This window comes from Aspergillus bombycis (genome assembly GCF_001792695.1).
Source record: "Aspergillus bombycis strain NRRL26010 chromosome Unknown contig00018, whole genome shotgun sequence".
Taxonomy (NCBI): Eukaryota; Fungi; Ascomycota; class Eurotiomycetes; order Eurotiales; family Aspergillaceae; genus Aspergillus; species Aspergillus bombycis.
The window spans coordinates 254,922-274,774 of NW_019170020.1; the positions used below are offsets into that span (position 1 = coordinate 254,922).

Below are 19,853 nucleotides of genomic sequence, written 5' to 3' on the forward strand. Positions count from 1 at the left end.
CAAGAAAACTCGAAAAGCTAAACGCATTGATAGAGTGAAATAGAGACGATATTTTCCACCAAGAGAGAAACTCAAGCTGTATAGTTGAATTGAATATGGCTACTGTTGTTCTTGTTACGGGTGCTACTAAGGGTCAGTAATAGATCCCTATACTATGTAAGTTATACTCAAGCACTGATGTTTCATGAAGGTATCGGAAAGGGATTCGTGAAACACTATCTCCAACGCCCCAACACCACCGTCGTCGCAGCAGTGAGAGCACCGTCCTCTAGCGAAGCCGACAACATCTCCCAGTTCGATTGTGCGCCTAGCAGCAAAGCCATCGTTGTTAAAATCGATGCAACATCCCAAACGGACGCAAGCGACACTATCAGGATCTTAGCCGCAGAACATGGAATCGATCGATTAGACATTGTAATTGCCAACGCCGGCATTTTCGATCCATCCGCCCATCAAAAGGTGGTCGACATGAAGCTCACCGACCTTCAGGAGCATATCGATGTCAATGCCTACGGGGTCATCCGCCTCTTCCAGGCTACCTGGCCACTGCTTGAAAAGTCCAAGCAACCCATATTTCTGCTCAACTCGGCCGGCGCAGCAACCATGGCTGGCATGAAGACATTTGCTCACTTCCCGCTCAATTCGTATGCCGCTTCCAAGATGCTGGCCAATTTCTTCATCCTCAGACTTGCAATTGAACATCCCAACTTAATTGCATTTGCTGTGCATCCTGGTTCCGTTGTCACGGAGAATCGCACTGCCGCTGCGGCGAAACTTGGGGTGCCTATTGACGGCCTCTCGGTGGATCAGTGTGTATCGAGCCTGCTGTCACTTGTATGTATATCTTGTCCATATTTGGTTTTATCATGTTCGAACTTGTCGTAATCTAACCGTTCACAAGGTCGATGGTGCCACACTGACAACGACCTCTGGCACATTTGTCAATGTTGATGGGACTCCAATCCCTTGGTGACTGGAATCACAGTTTAAGTGGTAACTCAATCAGGTTGGACGAGCTCCTGTTCAACTAGATATCATATAAGCAGGGTATCATGAACAGTGTTAGATACAATACATATAAACACTCGTCTCTATGCTCAGATTACAAATATACCACAACCTTCTTCCCTATGTTTATTTCAATTTGAGTAATATTGCGGATTGATAGCTTGTCCAGGTTTGTAGAATTAGGTGCTAGGCACGACAAAGGCTTACAGAACCATAGTGAAGTGGTAAGCCTGTTTCTCCTAGGCGTTCAAGCTTCATCCAGCAATGGTGCAATTTATTCTCACATACCTAAACTCCACCCGACCAGTTACATAGAAAAGCCCACATCTACCAAGGCCGCGCGCCGCTATGATCTGTTTTTAATACACAATGTTCCACTGCTAAATCTTCTCGGATCAGCCTGCATATGTTAAGACCATTCGGAGATAGCCACCCTTTACTTCTGGCGGGGAGATTTCGGGGAGGTCGCCGTCCCCTGCATCCGTCCGTCACCAAGCATTTGTGAAATTTACTAATGCCAAGTGATCTGAGATGTTATAAGAGGGCTATTGAGATCTATAACAATTCGAAGTACTGTTCCAGTACCTAGATGCACAGTTGCGATAGGAATATATTCAACTCTACAAGTCGAAATAGAAATACTTCATCTCACATTAAACAGCCACCATGGTGACACTTGCAGAGCTAGCATCGGACATCCAGTCCCAGGTTAAGGTCATAGATACCTACCTGACCGAACATAACCTCCCGCAGCCCACATTCGCGCCAGACAGCCCGAGGGAACTACCACTGGACGCCAATGTGCAGCGCGCCAGGCTCCTACTGATCGAGAAGGCCATGGCCCTCTCGAACCTCGCCATTGGCGCTGCTGATAATCTTAGGTGGCATTGTATGAACGTGAGTTAAGCCGTGGCCAGCTTAATGATACTCCGTCCGCTAACAATATAACAGAACAAATTCGACGATATGACCCTTCACTTCTTGGCCCGCTACAATATCTTCGACGCGGTGCCTCGAGATGAACCCATTTCATATGCGGAGCTGTCGAAGAAAGTAGGTCTTGCGGAGCACCGACTGCGTCGTATCATGAGCATGGCCTACACGCAGCACTATTTCTGCACGCCCAAGCCGGGCTTTGTAGCGCACACGAGCAACTCGGCTATGGCGATTGGCGATCCCTTGGCTCTGGCGTGGATTCTCCATAACATCGAAGAGGTCCAGCCATGGTACTCGAACAAGCTGGTCGACGCGACCATGAAGTGGGGGGATAGCATTGATCCCAAGCACACTGGGCCAAATCTCAATGCCAAGCCGGGCGAGGAGAAGCTGTTTTACGAAATAATGGAGGAGGATGACCAGGGCGAGTGGAATGGTGTCAAAGGGAAGGGTTTCCGTCTTTGGAGGCTGTATGATACAGACAAGTTCTTCGGGACCGGTGGCGCCATCAAGGGCACGAACTTGCTTCGCGCGTTTGACTGGGGTGGGCTTGGTAAAGCAACTGTGGTCGATGTAAGTTTCTGATATTGTCGTCATGGTGGTACATACACGGCTGATTGTTGTTTGTATTTAGATCGGTGGCATAACAGGCCATCTGGCCTCCACGGTCGCGTTGGCAAATCCTGACCTCACCTTCATTGTGCAGGAGAGGAACCAGCCGTGGTATGAGAAGCAGTTCTACGAGCAGCTCCCTGCTGAGCTCAATGGTCGCGTGAGCTACATGCCACACGACAAGTACGCCGAGCAACCAGTCAAGGGCGCCGACGTCTACTTTATGAGCACCGTGCTGCACAAGGAGCCCGACGACAAGGCCATCACCATCCTGCGGCGCTGCGTCGAGGCCATGGACCCGAATAAGAGCCGCCTTCTGACTCGCGACATTGTGATGGACGGTGGTGACCCTCCAGCGGAGGATGCCGTCATTAATGGAAGGGCAATCAACAGTAAGGAGGGGTCGTATGAGGCTGGTCTTGGACCCACTGGAGTTATCACCAGGCTTAATATTGGAATTGACTTCCAGGTCTTAGCGGTAGTAAATGGCTTCGAGAGAACGAGAGAGGAGTGGGTCACTTTGTTCAAGAAGGCGGACCCTAGGTTCGCCCTGAAGGGATGCATCCAGACTGTTGGAAACTGTGCTGCTCTGATGGAATGGATTTTGGAGGAGTGAGTGAGTGAACAGTGTAGCTGCAGGCAGATATTTGAACGCACTTGCACCTATTGAAGGGAGTTAAGCATGATTTCTATTAATGGGATATCTTTCTATAAAATGTGCATTGCAACAATCTGGAAACCCTAGGCGTTATGGCGCTCACTGGACTTCTCCAGCACCGCTCACGGGCTGTCCCACAGACTCCGTGGCTGTATTGGCAAGCTTAAAATTGGCCCCAAATTCCTTCCACGCTCGCTCGATTCCCAGGTCCAGTTTTCCGTCTCTGGAGGGGACCATCACGTCAGAGCCGTCCGCCTCTGTGGCATAAACGACATTATGCGTCTTTCCGAGAGTCAGCTTGATGGCCCCCTCAATAAAGAGGTTGGGTGTATATAACCGCGATGGCGTCTGTCCGTTGATCATTGCTAGAATGTTATCTAACACTACTCCGGCCTGCATCCAGCCCGCCCTTGCCATGTGAGGACCGCCGTGGTCGGCCACATCACCGAAGGCAAACATGGGTATATTATGATTCGATGCGAACACCTGCAGGGTCGGTCGAACCAGGATGCGGGATGTCTCTTTGGAGATCGCGTCGGGGAGCAGAGAGGACAAGATAGATGAGTTGGGGCGCTGGCCGGTGCAACCAATCTAATGGTACTGTTAGAACACCGCATGCACATGAGCAAAGATATTACTCACGATGAGGTCAAACTGTTCTTCACGCCCGTCCGAGAAGGTCAGCGTCGCCGACTGAGCCATGTTCCCGGCAGCTGGCATCTCAGGACGTTCGTTTAGTAGAACGCGAACCTTGAGCTCATCCCGCAGCGCACTGAGTGTGTAGTCCTGCAGTCGCGTCCCAAAATGACTCATGAGCTGACCACGAGAATGAATCAATGTCACGTCTTTGTCCGGATAGAAGTCCTTAATGTCACTGGCGAGCTCAACGCCTACAGCCCCCCCGCCGACAATAGCGATCTTCTGGCTCGCCTTGATTGTACTTTGCACACCCTGTAGCTCATGACAGCCGTCATTACGCTCCGTGGCTACCACCTGGACAGGAAGTGGCTGGGATGATCCCGTTGCGATGGCAAGGTACGCATAGTCGATCCTTTCTCCCGATGCGAGAAGCACCTGGTTCTCTGTGAGCCCGACAGCCGTGTCTTGGATGCGCGTGAAGATGCCAGTCGGTGCACCCCGTGCTACACCATCGTAAGGGATAAAAGCCGTGTGCTCGTGCCCCGTCAAGACAGAGAAACGAGGGAAGTTGAACGAGTAATTAAGGTGCGAGTTCTTCTCGATCCACACAGCCTTGAACCCCGTCGGGAGCGTTTCAGCCAACCGGTTGACCAACTCGATTCCGGCGAACGAGCCTCCCAGGACTACGACGTTCTTCGCGTCGGGGGTGTCCTGCCAGGTCCAGTTGTGACGAACAGCGGCCACACGTTGGATCGCGACTCGGCCGAGGTGAGGAATGAAGAATCCGAGTGCTTTTCCGATCAACTTGGCGTTGTCCGACGGCATTGTGAAGAACGGCAAGGTTGGGTAGAGGGGGAATCTGTGTGATGAGATGTGGAGAGGTCTTTGGGGAAGTTTAGTATAGCGAAATCAATGGTGACTGGCCCAGATAACCGCTTGCACTTTCCGAGGGCGATATTATTATCAGATCAATCTAATCAGATGGACGGATCAGATAACCACATCACAACGGTCACTAGAGGCATATCATGTGGAAGCTCTCCTACCTTATCCTTGCTATATGATCACTTTTTCCCTTGTGAGAGATCAAGATTCCCTCAGCAAGCTGCAAAGGAGCTCTCGCGTGATAACAAGTTTCCAACTTTCCGCGGAAGACAGAAGAACATGCCTTTAAGATAGCCTCATACCCTTCCGCGGAATTTCCGCGGAGTGAACACATTCAATTGGCTCTTAGCAACAATCTCTCCGCGGAGCAGCCAGCTGTATATTTTCAGTTGCTATAGAATTATCTCAAAGGGCTCTCTTATATGTTTGTTTACCTGTCCGTCCTTTGCATCAAATCCCAGTTGCGTTTGCGGCAGGCACGCTGGGAGTATCCTATTTAGGGTTAATTCGAACATCAGCTTTCAGCCCTACCACAATCACGGACGGTTGCAATCGCTCGTCAGAACATTCGAAGTGATTGTAGAAAGTGTTCTGGACTCCGAACCGTTGTTCTCTCTTGCGCCGACAGCAGAGCACGTCAGCCAGTTCACCATGGCTGACACGGAAAAATCAAGTGCCATGGGTACCAAGCCCCAAACTGAGCTCAACGATATCGAGCGTTCATCCGGTGAGGACCACTCGGCCAAGGAGGAGAAAGACCCCAACGTGGTCGACTTTGACGGTCCTGACGACCCCGAAAATCCGATGAACTGGTCGACTGCGAAGAAAACGGTAGCAATTGCTATCGTCTCGATGATGACAATGCTCTCGTCAGTACATACTTGTCTTCAGTTCATTCAGAGAGCTTGCTAACCCTTCTTTTATGCAGGCCCATCGGCTCAACTATCAGCTCTGCCGCAGCGTCAGATATCATGGCCCACTTCCACGCCCAGAACGAGTCGCTCGAGGCATTCGTAACCACCATCTTCCTGCTGGGTTACACCTTCGGACCGATCGCGATTGCGCCGCTGTCGGAGCTGTACGGACGGGTTATCCTATACCAGGTCTGCATGGTGCTATTCATCATTTTCAACGTGGCCTGTGCCGTTGCCAACAGCTTGGGATCATTGATTGTCTTCCGACTGCTCGCTGGCATCGTGGGGTCGTGTCCCATCACGTTAGGCACCGGCTCCATCGCCGACATGATTCCGCGCGAGAAGCGAGCAGGCGCCATGGCAGCCTATGTCATCGGTGCTGTCTTTGGGCCATCTATTGGGCCTATCTGCGGTGGCTATCTAACTCCTGCAGCAGGGTGGCGCTGGAACTTCTGGCTAATGGCCATCGCCTCTGGCGTCATGACGGTGATCGTGTTCCTCTTTCTCCGCGAGTCGTACCCCTACGTCCTACTGAAGCGCAAGACGGAGCGACTGCGCAAGGAGACCGGGAACCTAGATTTACGATCGGCACTGGACACCGGTAAAACGCCAGGCCAGCTCTTTGCATTCTCCATCTGGCGCCCCCTTAAGATGCTCATGTCTCCGATTGTCCTTTTGCTGTCACTATACGCTGCTGTTGTCTATAGCTACCTATATCTGTGCTTCACCACCTTCCCTCTTATCTTTGGTGGCCAGTATGGCTTCGGCAGTGGGGCATCTGGCCTGGCTACCTTAGGGCTCGGAGTCGGCTCCCTCGTGGGGGTCATCTTCTGCGGTGCCGCATCCGACAAGCTCTCCAACTACCTCACACTCAAGAACGGAGGCGAAGCCAAGCCGGAGTACCGGCTTCCCACCATGACCGTCGGGGGGATCTGTGTCCCAATCGGGCTATTCTGGTACGGCTGGACAGCGAGAACAAAACTCACTGGATCGTGCCGATTATTGGAACCGGCTTCCTCGGCGGGGGCATGATCATAACATACGTAAGTAGTCTTTTATCTTTCTTGTACCCTTGATATCTGACAGGCTTGTGCCGTTGACACACCCTCGTTCAGATGGCCAGCGTGATGTACCTCGTCGACGCGTATACCGTCTACGCAGCCTCGGTGACCGCGTCCAACACGATCTTCCGTTGTTTGTTCGGAGCCCTTCTCCCACTCGCTGGTGGCGCCATGTACAGCGCGCTAGGCGTGGGCTGGGGAACATCCGTCCTGGGGTTTATTGCCGTGGCCTTCATTCCTGTTCCGGTCATCTTTTATCTCTATGGTGAGCGCATTCGCGAGAGTAGCCTCTTTAAAGTAGATTTCTGAGTCGCGGTGATGTCTCAGGCTGTCTTGCCTAGGTGGAAGTCATCTCTGAGATTGGCTGTCATTGTTGCGGGTCTTCTGGTCTGCTTCTTATGCCTTTTTAGTAATAGCTAGTAGATTAAGTATAGTAGTGCTGTTAAAAGTGTGAATAATGTAATTCTCTTCTACGTTGACTTTTTGGACCCTCTGTGTCTTCTCTAGCGACTCACCCTGGTCCCTCATAGATGCAGTCGCCGTCATTATCCTATTTATTCTCCATTCATAAGTCGATAGTAGGGGCATAGATATGCCATCACCTTTGTATAGGTTTTTGTACCTGTGTCTCTAGTGTGTATCACAAACTGCGTACATAAATTCCATTTCGTATCAAGTGCAAGAGAGTAAATATCAGTTTAGATGCTTTATCTATATAATGATTACACAAGGTGAATGCCATTCTTAACCGAATGTATATATAACCAAATGGTTTAATCACATCTAGCACGAGTACAGTACACATCTCCCTCGTGGTGGTACGCATCCTGAGAAACCACCCAGCTTCGTACAACAGGTTTGCTCTACCTAAATACAGCCTCGATATGTTTGTTCCCAGACTTGGTAGACGGGAGGAACATGTCGCCAGCAATCTCAATACTCCTCAGACTGGCTTCATTGTCTACGAGCTGCAGCCGAGGACCCCCATCCGTGACAGAAAAGCGACCGACTATGGCACCCAGCGCCATGTACACTTCTGCATAGGCAAGGTTGATGCCCAGACATTGGCGAGCGCCTTTGGAGAAAGGGACCAGATAGCGATCTAACCGAGGGTTGTCGAGCCACCGCTCGGGGCGGAACTCATCTGGTTGTGGGAATAGTTGCGGGTGGCGGTGCATCAGAACCGAATTCATCGACACTTTCGTTCCGGGCGGAATCGCCAGCCCGGTCGTCCCGGGTACTTCGAGTACTTGAGTAGGAGCTACGCGGGGTAGCCGTGCGGATAGGCCATACGAGAGCCGTAGCGCCTCCTTGATACATGCAGAGAGGTAGGGGAGCTGCTCCAGGTCGCTGAGCTTGAGCTGGCCCTTGGTAGCTATGGCGGTCCGCACCTCATCTTCGAGCCGCTGGCGGATATCGGCGTTGATGATGATGTGGACGAGCACGACAACGAGGGTCCAAGCTGTTGTGTCGGTGCCGGCTCCCACTACTACCATGCCCTCTTGCCACATGCGCTCGAGCTTCTTTTCAGATGCGGGCATGCCTGAGTCAAGCACATCGTGGAAGATGGTGCGGTGCGAGCTCTTCTCGTTCGATCGGTTCGTGCCGTTTTGGATGTCACGGATCTGGTCTTTCACTCTCTGTAACTAGAGTTAACTGTGAGGCTGCTAGACGGTTGGGGAGATTCACCTCTTGGAAATCGAGGACCTTGCCAATTCTAGTACAGATATAAAGTTATCCAACGAGCCAGGTGGTGTGAGTTCGATGGGATACAAACCCTGGATTGAACAATCGAGCCAACCAAACTGGAATCGATTGGAACAGTCCGAGAATCCAGTTCAAATGCAGCACCCAGTGGCTGATGTCACTGGCCGAGGTAAGGGCATTTAGGAAAACAGGATCGAAATCGGGCTGCGCCAAGCGCCGGTCGCTCCTGGCGAAAGCATACTCCATGACAACATCTGTGTGGCATTAGTGTCTGGGGTCTCTCATGAAGTGCCTGCCTCAGAGATTACCATTCGTTAAGGCAGCGAACATCTCAAATAACGGAATCGGCTGTTGAGAGAGTCGAAATCCTTCCACACGTTCCAACATCTCATCGATCTTGTCCTGAATCACAGGTTCAAGTCGGTAGACGCTGGCTTTCGAGAAGAACGGGCTGAGAATGGCCCTTCTCATCCGATGGAGATCATGATGCACAGCTGCTAACACGGAGTCTGGGGCCCCAAACTGTCGGGTATGCTGAAGTACTTTATCGCGACGCTCTTGGCACTCGCGTAGAGCACAGCATAATAATCTGGGTCTGAGATGTGAATCTCATTGGGGTTGATCCGCACCACTGGTCCCTGTTGCCACATGTCAGTCTTGACCTTGTCCGTGCATGATATGGCCAAGACGACACACATATTTCTGATGCATCTGTGCCACCTTCCACACATACTGTCCTCCTCGGATCGCATCGTAGTAGAACCCGTACCTTGTATCACGATGGTTAACGCCTGTCGCGGAGCTTACATACCTTTGTACTTACAAATGTGTAGCAGCAGCGATCTTGGGACCTGGAAAATGTGCTATAGGGCTGAAGTACAACCGGTATATCAGCCCTCCTACTGTGTAGATGAATGCCGCAGCAAACAACAATATGGCGGCCACCGAAGCGGAGAATGGCTGCTCCATTTTGGGAAGCAGCTAGGATAGAATTGCGTGGGAACGGACCCCGCAAGACAGGGGACCTCCATCTTGCTCAAATACTCCCAATATCGAACTAGTATTATTAATGGGGGAGAGTAAGCTTACTTTGGTCGTTAACAATAGTCTTGTCCCATGTAGGGTTGTAGACTTGCCGTGTAAGTATAAGTGGCGGTCGCCCCCCCTCCACGGAAGTTCCGCGGAGGTCAGCCGCGGGGACGGAAGATGACCACATATGAAATACAACAAAGGACTGCAACATTCCACGGAATACCCACGGATATTTTCACCTCCTTCCATCTCCGCCATGCCTGAGGGCACGCGCTCCCATCGTAAGGGTCATTACTCCTGCGACTTTTGCCGAGCACGTAAGCTTCGGTGTGATAGACCGCTGCCGTGCACGAACTGCGTGTCGCGAGGGAAGACATGCCATTTCGGGCCTTCTGCTGGTCAACATACTCGAGCGCCTCGCACGGTCATCTCACCTGCAGTTCCTGCTCAACACCAGCAGCAAATAGTCTCAAATCCCACTCCCCCTTCTCCTCAACTGCCCTCACCCCGGCCGTCTGGCCCAGACCAGGGATTACTAGCCGAGATACAGGCATTAAGGAAGCTAGCCCACGACTTGGAGAAACGGGTCGTCCAGAGCACTGGCCGCCAACCCGAGAATGATGGCGGTGACTACTCCCTGTTGCCTCCACCTACCAGCCCCGAATCGTCTCGCGTGGACATGGGTGTGGCTCCCACGTCCGGTCTCGGACAGGTCAGCCAGGTAGTGGCACATCTCGAGCATGTGTCCATGGTGCAGAACTCCCAGGTATACGAAAGGTTCTCGATATGCCTCTTCGAATTACAGCCCGCTTATTAAAATGCACAGGAACCGGTATACGGCGATGATCTAGTGTTTAAGGTCGAGCGCATCAGGACGATCCCTCGCGCACCCAGTTACACGGTGCAACTGGGCAAGCTAACACGCTGCGTCTGGCTGCCGCGGCATGAGGAGGCCAGGGTACTTCTAGACAAGTTTGTCACCAATGTAAGCTACATCCACCACGTGGTACACCATCCCTCACTGCCGGCCATTATCGATACCATCTACCGTCGTATTAGCGACCAAGCGCCTGTAAAGCCTGGCCATCTTGTCCTTCTGCTCAGCATTGTCGCCAGTGCAACGCACGTCTGGACATCTCATGATAATACCGATGATGAAGGCTCTCTCTTCTCGTCCTCAGCCGAGGCCAATGCACAAACGTCCTTCTGGATCAAGGCGACATACGATGTGCTCAACGCCGGTCAGAACTATCCAGCACTTATGCTTGAGACCATCCAGGGAATCATCATTCTCTCTTTCATCGTCTGCAACCTGGAGGGCGTCTCACTGCGCTATCGATCCCTCATCTCGACAGGCTCTTATTAAGCCGCGAGCTGGGCCTCCACCGCATCGACCATGAGTCCAATGCGGTCTCTGCGCATACTATTCAAGCCGAGATGGGTCGCCGGGTGTGGTGGTACTTGATAGCGACCGACTGGTATGTCTTCGGTCAACCCGTTCTCAAGGCGAGCAGGGAATACTGATGATTTAAGCCAGGCTGTTGGCCGCGAGGTATGGCGGTCCAGGCGAGGGCGTGTACCAGGCCAACCCGCGTCAAATGATAGTGAAAAAGCCGCGCAACATCAATGACGTGGACTTGCTTGACGCCGGACTGCACCTAGACTTACCCATCTCCCAACCGACCGAGATGTCGTACTTCCTCCAACGGCTTCGCCTTGCCGAGATTTCGCGTAGCATTGTCGACCACACCCCTATGGCTGTGACGAGCGCAGGCGGGGCGAGTTACTACGCTCATGTCACAGCCATGGATTTTGAGCTCGATCAGATGATCCACGACATCCCATCTTTCTTCCATCTCGATACCTACGAGTGCAGTGCCGACTCCACAACACGCGGCATATTCATTCAAGCCTACTTACTCAACTCGGTGATCCACACCCAGCGCTGTAAATTGCACCTCACATATCTGACATCCGGACCGAACAACAACCCCGCCTACACCTCCTCACGAGAGACATGTCTCAAGTCCGCGCGACAGCTCATCCGCGCTGAAGCACAGCTCGAGCGTGCCCAGCATTCCTTCGTGCAGATCCGACTGCGCTTATCCGCCATTCTGTATGGCGTCTTCATGGCGAGCATTGTACTCCTGATGGACGCGTGCGTCAACGGAACCGGCTCACTGCAGGATGAAATCCGCTATGGGGAGGTCGCTGAGGCCCTACGCATACTGGAGGATGCAAGAAGCCACTCGCTAGCTGCCGCGAACCTGCTCGAGTCACTAACACAGGTCTTGGCAAAGCATCGCGCCCAGCAGCAGATCTCACGGGTATCTGATCCGCTGCAGCTGGGGGGAGCCTCTACTACTGCTGCCACCAGTACAAATCCGGTCATGGGTGTCACGACCGCGCAAATGTACCAGAGGCCCGATACACTATCACTCGCGGGAACTCCGAACCCTGTTGATACGAACAAAAGCGGTCCGACGGTTGCTGTTCCTGACCAAATGCCTCCCACAACCGGTCAGCCGTCATACGGCAATCAGCTGGCCCAGAGTCTCGAGGAGCTAGTAGATCTTGATGGTTTCCAGTGGGATGATCTTTTTTCCGGTATGGATGCCTCTACATTTTTCTGATCCGAGGGTTGACAGCGTTGACACAATGCGTACCGTGCGAGTTGATACGCGACGAAATAATGTCCACTATTGGAAATGTAGAGTAGAATTTGATATGCCCTATAATGTAAAGCATCCGAAAGTATATGATTGATCGTTCATCGCCTTGCACGGGTAGAGTGCTCGGTTTCTTGACGAGTAGCTTCTGCTGAAGCAAACTATATATTCAGATCGACACTAACGCATTCTGAGCGTGGCCCTCTCCACAGCTAATTCCGTCATTAGTATTATATATTCAGCGTGTTTCATATATAGAGTTTAAGTCATTAGTACATGAGAGGACAGAATCACCGAAAGGGAGAAAAAACATTAGAAAAATAGAAAGTGAAGTACGGAGCAAGTTGGGACCGATTTTCAATTGAGGTGACTTGTTATCCTTTACTGGGCGGTAGACAAGGCCAACCTAATCCGGCTAGTGCCTATGGAAAGCCGTACCCACTGTATACTCGATCTAGCTTAGCGCAATACATCGTTGATCAGGCTTTTAGTGCAGCGGGCATCCCTTGAACAATCACAACGAACACAACTCGGGGCGGGCCCAGCGGTGAACTGATCGCATTTAAAACTTGTCTCTGCCTATGAAACCGTGGTAATCCAGCTCTACACCGTGTGCCAGCCGGGCTTCGACCAAGTGAGCTTCCGTAGGGATAGTATGATTGCATTTCGCTAACCCATGTAGAGTGCATCCGCTCCAGAGCTGGTCATAAACACCCACTTCATTCCGTCGACGCAACGCATAATAAGCCTATCCATTGCAGCGTAGTGATTATTACATGCCAGTAGCTACTTTCGGGAAATAGGCCACCATTCTTTCAAGAACCCTCCCTGCGAACTCTTCGTTCGTCACTATATCTTCCAGTGCTGTATCGCGGCTGCCGGGGCCGCCTCCTGTGCTAGCCTTCTGAAGAGCTACACAACAGACTGATCCGAGCCATTCAGATAGCTGCAACACGAGCCATGATTTCGACGTGAACCTCGCCTATCTTTTCTCACTTTGATCCTTTTGGTGGAGGTCATTAGTCTCATGAGGAAGACGACGAAGATTCCAACAAGACTGACTTACGCTTCCTCCTAAGGCCGCCACAACGCGTCTTTCGCTTGAGCGCCTCACGGCGATGTCGCTAACAAGAGTTGTTGCAGCACCAGCACTGATTCCAAAATGCGCCACCGCAGCCACCACACTCGAAACCAGCAGCTCTGCAACGCTCGTGGCATGGTTCGCCGTTGTCGCAGAAGCCATGCTGCACCCACCCAGGCTGTGACGAGCCGTCGCAACGAGCCATCACTGCCACCGCCGATGTCGCGATGGCGAAGAGTAGAGAGTACTTCATCTTTCTGTACGAGTCCGACGCAATGCTATGAATGGAAAAGAATGGTGAAAGGATAAATGGAGTTCTGGTTTTGATCGAAGGAATCTCATTTATATTCTATTGAAGGTGCACCACCGTGCACTGTGGAGCTGGCTGTTTTGTCAAGCCCTTCGACGGATCTATTTATGACCAATGCGACGTAGAAATGGGAGTGAATACGAACCAGGCAAACTATTCAGTGCATGATCGCCATGGGCTCTGTTCGGCTGGGCGCTGATCTCAGTCCGTGTATGCAAGTTTCGCGATGGATGCCGCTCGACACTGCCATTCATCGTCTCCTGGGACAGGTCGATTGAGTTAAGATTGATCGTCTTGCGTTTCCAGCCCCATCGATCGCAATCCAGCAATTTGTACTGACCAATTACGACCACGACAGCGCGTATTGCCACCTAGAATGGCTAACCCGGGTGAAAGTCAAGCTTCTCGAAGTAGACAAGATATGCTTGGGAAGAAGCAAAGCTTTTCGGGTCCAGTTTGGCTATGGGGAAGGAGGCGCGAATTACAGGACAAACCCACTCGTATTCGGACTAGGGCTGGTTTGGTTTCCGCATATACGAAGGGGACTCCAACCTTCGTAAATAGAATGACCGCTTTGCTTCGGAACTGTCCCTATCGGGGTTGAATAACAAATATCGCTATCACACTGTAGAGAAAATTGAAAAAAAAAAAAATTGAAAAAGGAAGTGTCGACTGTGCTACGTTTAATCGCAGGGGGCTATGGGCATGCTCACTTCTCCCTCGTCAAATAAAGGGGTGCGTACTGTGGTTTGTTGAGCGAACGAACACTCCCCCCATGGCGATTCTCGGTGGATTTTATTTTTGGGACGCGGAGACTAATTTGTTAAACCCAATTTTAAGGCATTGGGGGGTACTAGCCCCGATGACGGAAATCCCAAATGCTGATCTTAATTTCAGAGGGGTTGAATGGATTGTTGTCTCGTATCCTCTTTGAGATAAGTAACATAATATGTCTCGCCCATCGCGTTCCAGTGGTGAGACCATAGAACGTGAGACGGACAAACACACACTTTATCTGAAAACGGTTTACCGCACCTGATGTAGTTCACAGCCGATTGAGATGCTCAAAACGACACCTAATGGGAGGAATCTGGGGCTATAGTAGAAGGCATTACTCGTGACAGCTACCGCAGCTCAGTACACACCAGGGAATGTCTGCAACTGCTGCCCCAGAGAGGCTCGAGTTAACCGTCCCCGGGGAGCCTGAATCTGAAGGTGTACCTGCTCATAAATTCTCCATAGCTGATTACTACACTTTGGTTAGCTGCTGGGGGATGCTGCGCTGGCTTTCGCCCTTCATCTTGCTTGGTGGCGCAACGGCCATTCGGGTCTCCAAGCCTGTCCCCGGCCTGGTGCCCTTTGCCATTGTCAACGAGTTCTGTGTACATCTATTACCGTTCTACTCATATCTGACAACAACCATAAAGGGTGGTCCTGATGTGAATGAGGGACCGGAAGGCTAACTGGATTGGGGCGCTTCCCAAGGCTGGTGCACAGATACTATCAGTGTTGCCATTACTCACCCACCAATTCACGGCCCCCTACAGTATGGCTGGTTCAATTTGTTGCCCTGTTTACCCTAACCCTTGCTGCCCTGGCGGCCAGCATAACATTGCTCTTGATGACTCTTGGGTTCAAAAACGAGACGATTGCTGATGGTGCTCTATGCTATAACAAAAGTGGTGGACAGTACTGGTGTCGCAGTGCGCGTAGCCAAATATATGATATGTCATTGGTCTATCTTGGTGGCTCTATAGCAATTCTGTAAGGAGCCGTCACGCTATCTATCCACCCCTTTTCTTTCTTTTTTTTTTTTTTTTTTTGAACCTAGGTTGAGCCAAATCACAAACTCTGTAGCTATAGTTACCAATGGGCTCCTTCACTACCAGGATCCCGATGGTTATTCAACTCCTTTGTATATGCATGGTGAATCGATTACGGTTGACAGAACAGGAGGTAACGGCACATTATCAAGGGGCAAAAGCCTTACAGGCTGTTATGGACACCAAGAGCGGGTGGCAGTCCTGTGGAGACGGATGTGTAGACATTGCACCCGCGGTCAAGCAAGGTTGGGCCCAAGATAAGGTGCACTCTAGTCTATAACAAGAAAGTAGCTTAATTATGTAGTAGTGTAAAGCACTAAGCGTCTCCTTACGAGGGGTAAAATTGAATTAAACTGACTATCGAACGAAAGTTGCGGAACTACTTAGCAGTGTTGCTCCTATTATTAACAAACGAAAAGCCTGCGACTATATGTCCATATTGGTGTGCATGCTCATGGCTGATGCCTCCACTTGAACCAATGCTTATCCTCCAGTTTGGTGGCCCTCCGCTTGGCCTCTTGCTCTTGCTCCGCCATCCACGCCTGCAGCACCATAACCTTCCGCTCCATATCAGCTTCTGAAGGCATCCCACCTCGCCCGCCGTCCCGCGCTGTCTCCTGATCTGCTGACCCGACATACTCGCCATCTGCCACGCCCAATATCTGGCTCAGGCCCTCGGCCTTGCTCAGCAACCACGGGCCGTGCCGCAGCCCATGGCGCCAGTTGAGCGGCAGATTGGCGTAGCCCAAATAGGCCCCCAGCAGCGCCCCCGCAAAGCAGGCATTGGTGTCGGCGTCGCCGCCTAGCATGATCAGGTCCGTGATCAGCGGCTCGAACGCCAGTGCCCGTGATTTGAGCATGCCGTTCGCGGTATCACGCATGGCGAGACGGAGGAGGTGCAAGCCTGCGCCCAACGTCTTGTATACGTAGCCCATCTTGTAGCGGTCGTCCAGCTCTAAATCGTCGAGGCTCTCTACCGTGGCATGCCGGCGCAGCTCTGAAACGTCCAAGCCTGGCTCGTCTCGCCTTTCCGGGTGCTCTTGCAACGCTTGAGCCTGGTACTTTGCATACCAGTGGATGGCCGTGTCGATTATGGAATCGATATGTACCTCCGTGTGAACCTCGTGCAACACCAGCCCGCGGACGAGTGCCGTCCCAATGGCGCACGAGACCACACATCGAGGGTCGACGTGCGTCACGACCGAAAATGCGGCTGCCAGTTCAAACGTCTCGTCCAGGCTCTTGTCGAGACACACTAATCCCAGCGGATGCGTCCTCATAAGACTGCCATTTGGGGCCACGTTGTACTGGCAGTTGGTCCAATGCCGCCGGGCCGTCGCCTCCGGGTCGTCGAGATATGTCTTGGTCCTCACAATGGCGCCCACCGTGCGTCCCAGCCCCAGCGGCAGGGTATCAAGGGGCAGAAAGCCAAACTGCGCCCAGACGTGCAGCCTGGCAGCAAAGTCCGTTGGGTCGAGAGTTTTGAGGTCCGTGTGCAAGCAAGAGAGCAGGAGCAGCATGGCGTGGTCGGTATCGTCAGTCCACTCGCCGGGTCGATGCGGTCCTCTGTGCGAGTCTCTGTGGAACGGAGTCGCCTGCGACTCCGGGGAGAGGACAAACTTGCGCGCGGGATATGCGGTGGCCGACATGTCGCCCGAGAGGAACTCGGTGTAAAGACCGACCGCGTCGCCCAGCGCGGATCCGATGAGACAGCCGACAATGCTGTCATGGAGGCTGGCCCTGGCCAGGCGCTCCCAGCCATACTGCGATAATTGTAATTTGTCCATGTAGGGTTGACGCTGTTGTGCGCGGTGGCACTTCCAGAGCTGTTAACGGAAGCCTAAGTGGGAGCCTGGTGAGGGAGCCAGCAAATAAATAAGCCTCGCCAAGCCGTAAGGCAGACTTGCTGGATCTGCCGTATACGAGGTTGGAAAAGACCGAGAGCGCCAGTTTGGGACTGCTACCATAATCCGACTCACGGTCCGTGATACGAAAAAGGTGCTTCTGATAATGGAATTCCTCGCCAATGCGCTGTGCACCCAGGAGCGAGATTCACGTGGGATGTGGCTGGCCACATTATGGAAGATTTGTGTGAAGCGGTCGATGGTACGCGGTTGTTCATTTTTTGGAGCCAGGAAGAGATTATTGTATGGATTAATTCTTGGATCTCGGTGTCCAGCAGGTGGCGCTAGTTGCTGACGCTAGCTCTGCCTTTGTCGCAGGCGTAGAAACATAGTGGTAAATCGCCATGTTTATTCTGCTTGGCAACGCCCATAAGAAGTGCGTTCGCTGCCTGGCAGGCAACTCATTAGTTTTATACATAGCCTGTCCCCAGCGAAACCGCCAATCCCACTGATGTCACCTAAATGTCCTCATGAAACACTGACTTACAACGACATGCCAATGCCAAACACACCGTGTCCTGCGGAACCGGACGGGTCGAGAGTGGGTTCTCTGCCGGCGGATAGAAAGGAACGCACCAAAGCAGAGACCCGAGTAATACATCGAATCGGCATACCCGAGCTGCTTGAGCAGATTCTGCTCCATCTTGACATGCAAACCCTGCTCGTCTCCGCAGTACGAGTTTGCAAGTCATGGAACAGCCTGATTACCAAGTCTCCACACCTGCAACGGGCGCTTTGTCTGCTGCCCGAAGACGACCGGGACGCATCTGACACCAATACCGTCGTCAACCCACTCCTGGCGAAACACTTCCCGCCGTTGTTTACCCCCGTTTACGATATCGGCTGCCCGTTTCCTATCCAGGGCCGAGAACCCGACGAGAGTTGTTACGACTATCTGTTCGAGGACGTCAACTACAACGGCATGATGAATTTCAAGTCCATGCCGGTCTACCAGCGGAGTATGGACAACGACGATTTCATCGACCAAGACGGACAAGACCCTAACCTCAATGCAAAGGCTCGGGAGAACAACCCTTATCTTCGAGAATGTGGAGGAACAGGTTGACGTCCCAGCCGCCAGCCAAAAAGCTGGGCTACTGTATGATCTCGACCGGCAGGAACGACACCATCGTCAGCACCAAGATTCTCTACGCCAAGTGCCAGAAGGACGGTGATGACGGGGGCAGCAGCACAGAAGTGAACTGGACCGCGAACCAAACCCCTCCCATCCGCATGGCACACCTGTACGCACAAGTGTTGCTCTTTGTGAAAATGGGATCGCAGCATTGTGGCTTTAAGATCATGTGCAATCTGCAGAATCACAATCGGGACTACGTTACCCAGTACGCTTCTCTGTCGTATCATTCTAGCTTTGCGTCGATGGAAGACAATATAGGAGCGTTGTACGATGAAGGCGCAGACATCGTGTTGCAGCACGTCGTTCGCCCTCTTGGCTGTTTTTTCATGGGATCCAACCCTGAGGCAGACGCCGTCTGGCGACGCTGCCAGCCTGAAAACCCACCGTCAGGTTTATCCCCTAATCAAATCTCTAAATAGTGGAGATAAAAATCGAAGCTGGATTCAGTGAGTCAACAGTCAGCGTGACTCGTGCGGGACGCTCAAAACCCAAAGGCCAGAAGCTACGGGGAGGTCGTTTCCCCCAAGGATATTCGATCCCACTAGAAAGGCTTTACGTGAGTCAAATAGGTCTTCAATATAGCTTGGATAGATCTTGGCTCAGTATGAATACCCGGCAGTGAATATTTCCGCAAGCTCCCACCTCCGCCTATTTGGCTCACGTGGGCGATTGATCATATTTGGAATATCGGAGAGAATAGCAACGGCGACGACTTCAGTTTAGATCCGTTCGAATTTGACTACTGGTGCTATTTCAGACGCACAGCGGCACTTGGCTTCGGAACGGAGTCGGATTGTAAACTTGCTTGGGAAGAGTGGGATACAGAAATAAAAAAACGAAAACGGAAAACAAAAGAGAAGGAGCGAAAGCAGGAAGGAAAAGAAATACGAAGGACGGCGTGCGAGAGACTAACATAAGGAGAAAGATAAAGATATAGAGACGAAGCAGAGAGGGAGAAGACTAGATGAGGAATGCTTTGTTCGTTGGCGAGGTATTGCACCAAACTATATATAGCACCTTGACAGTGGAATTTCGTAATTCGTATGTATTCAACAGGTTTCATTTCTAGAAAATAAATCCTTAATACACAAGAGGACAGAATTACAAAAAGGGTAGAATATAGGAGAAGTAAAAAAAAGAAGAAAAGAGAAGAAAGGGGGGTTGAGTACTAGATAGTGTTCTGTCTGCTGAGTTGGGATAAATTTTCAATTTAGGTATCCTTTATTAAGCGGTAGACTAGGCTAACCTAGTCCAGCTAGTACACTTTCAAAATTGTACTACGAGATACTAGATTGAGTTTAGTGCTTGATATAGCAGATCGGGCTTTTAGTGAAGCGGTTAAACAATGAACAAACAGACAACTTCAGTGGTTACAACCACAAGACGAATTTCTCCTTGTCTTATCTCTGAATCGAGAAATATTTAATACTCAACTAACTCCGAAACACCGCTAACACATTATATACTTTTTATCCT

The 19,853-nt window shown here is 51.6% G+C and overlaps 11 protein-coding genes across 11 annotated transcripts; 7 read left to right on the top strand and 4 right to left on the bottom strand.

Annotated features, from left to right (window-relative positions):
• Nucleotides 1–95: 95 nt before the first annotated feature.
• ABOM_002888 (uncharacterized protein) lies at nucleotides 96–973 on the top strand (the record flags this gene model as incomplete). The annotated part of the gene is made up of 3 exons (XM_022530018.1): nucleotides 96–132; nucleotides 191–834; nucleotides 902–973. 3 exons carry the CDS (start codon nucleotides 96–98, stop codon nucleotides 971–973), a joined length of 753 nt encoding a protein of 250 aa, XP_022391881.1.
• Nucleotides 974–1,674: 701 nt separating this feature from the next.
• ABOM_002889 (uncharacterized protein) lies at nucleotides 1,675–3,172 on the top strand (the record flags this gene model as incomplete). The annotated part of the gene is made up of 3 exons (XM_022530019.1): nucleotides 1,675–1,905; nucleotides 1,960–2,517; nucleotides 2,579–3,172. 3 exons carry the CDS (start codon nucleotides 1,675–1,677, stop codon nucleotides 3,170–3,172), a joined length of 1,383 nt encoding a protein of 460 aa, XP_022391880.1.
• A 141-nt stretch (nucleotides 3,173–3,313) lies between these two features.
• On the bottom strand, nucleotides 3,314–4,678 carry ABOM_002890 (NAD(P)/FAD-dependent oxidoreductase; the record flags this gene model as incomplete). The annotated part of the gene is made up of 2 exons (XM_022530020.1): nucleotides 3,314–3,805; nucleotides 3,857–4,678. 2 exons carry the CDS (start codon nucleotides 4,676–4,678, stop codon nucleotides 3,314–3,316), a joined length of 1,314 nt encoding a protein of 437 aa, XP_022391808.1.
• Nucleotides 4,679–5,389: 711 nt separating this feature from the next.
• On the top strand, nucleotides 5,390–7,022 carry ABOM_002891 (MFS transporter; the record flags this gene model as incomplete). The annotated part of the gene is made up of 4 exons (XM_022530021.1): nucleotides 5,390–5,607; nucleotides 5,667–6,551; nucleotides 6,623–6,695; nucleotides 6,768–7,022. The coding sequence occupies 4 exons, from the start codon at nucleotides 5,390–5,392 to the stop codon at nucleotides 7,020–7,022; spliced, it is 1,431 nt and encodes a 476-aa protein (XP_022391809.1).
• A 554-nt stretch (nucleotides 7,023–7,576) lies between these two features.
• On the bottom strand, nucleotides 7,577–9,389 carry ABOM_002892 (cytochrome P450; the record flags this gene model as incomplete). The annotated part of the gene is made up of 6 exons (XM_022530022.1): nucleotides 7,577–8,353; nucleotides 8,457–8,674; nucleotides 8,798–8,850; nucleotides 8,964–9,058; nucleotides 9,117–9,189; nucleotides 9,244–9,389. The coding sequence occupies 6 exons, from the start codon at nucleotides 9,387–9,389 to the stop codon at nucleotides 7,577–7,579; spliced, it is 1,362 nt and encodes a 453-aa protein (XP_022391795.1).
• A 319-nt stretch (nucleotides 9,390–9,708) lies between these two features.
• Nucleotides 9,709–10,818, top strand: ABOM_002893 (Zn(II)2Cys6 transcription factor; the record flags this gene model as incomplete). Its single annotated transcript, XM_022530023.1, has 2 exons — nucleotides 9,709–10,218; nucleotides 10,279–10,818. The coding sequence occupies 2 exons, from the start codon at nucleotides 9,709–9,711 to the stop codon at nucleotides 10,816–10,818; spliced, it is 1,050 nt and encodes a 349-aa protein (XP_022391796.1).
• Nucleotides 10,819–10,889: 71 nt separating this feature from the next.
• Nucleotides 10,890–12,085, top strand: ABOM_002894 (fungal specific transcription factor domain-containing protein; the record flags this gene model as incomplete). Its single annotated transcript, XM_022530024.1, has 2 exons — nucleotides 10,890–10,930; nucleotides 10,990–12,085. 2 exons carry the CDS (start codon nucleotides 10,890–10,892, stop codon nucleotides 12,083–12,085), a joined length of 1,137 nt encoding a protein of 378 aa, XP_022391793.1.
• Nucleotides 12,086–12,893: 808 nt separating this feature from the next.
• Nucleotides 12,894–13,364, bottom strand: ABOM_002895 (uncharacterized protein; the record flags this gene model as incomplete). The annotated part of the gene is made up of 2 exons (XM_022530025.1): nucleotides 12,894–13,103; nucleotides 13,188–13,364. 2 exons carry the CDS (start codon nucleotides 13,362–13,364, stop codon nucleotides 12,894–12,896), a joined length of 387 nt encoding a protein of 128 aa, XP_022391794.1.
• Nucleotides 13,365–14,663: 1,299 nt separating this feature from the next.
• On the top strand, nucleotides 14,664–14,975 carry ABOM_002896 (uncharacterized protein; the record flags this gene model as incomplete). The annotated part of the gene is made up of 1 exon (XM_022530026.1): nucleotides 14,664–14,975. The coding sequence occupies one exon, from the start codon at nucleotides 14,664–14,666 to the stop codon at nucleotides 14,973–14,975; it is 312 nt and encodes a 103-aa protein (XP_022391807.1).
• An 812-nt stretch (nucleotides 14,976–15,787) lies between these two features.
• On the bottom strand, nucleotides 15,788–17,122 carry ABOM_002897 (ADP-ribosylglycohydrolase family protein; the record flags this gene model as incomplete). The annotated part of the gene is made up of 1 exon (XM_022530027.1): nucleotides 15,788–17,122. The coding sequence occupies one exon, from the start codon at nucleotides 17,120–17,122 to the stop codon at nucleotides 15,788–15,790; it is 1,335 nt and encodes a 444-aa protein (XP_022391792.1).
• A 766-nt stretch (nucleotides 17,123–17,888) lies between these two features.
• ABOM_002898 (uncharacterized protein) lies at nucleotides 17,889–18,827 on the top strand (the record flags this gene model as incomplete). Its single annotated transcript, XM_022530028.1, has 3 exons — nucleotides 17,889–18,198; nucleotides 18,258–18,582; nucleotides 18,674–18,827. 3 exons carry the CDS (start codon nucleotides 17,889–17,891, stop codon nucleotides 18,825–18,827), a joined length of 789 nt encoding a protein of 262 aa, XP_022391797.1.
• Nucleotides 18,828–19,853: the final 1,026 nt, after the last annotated feature.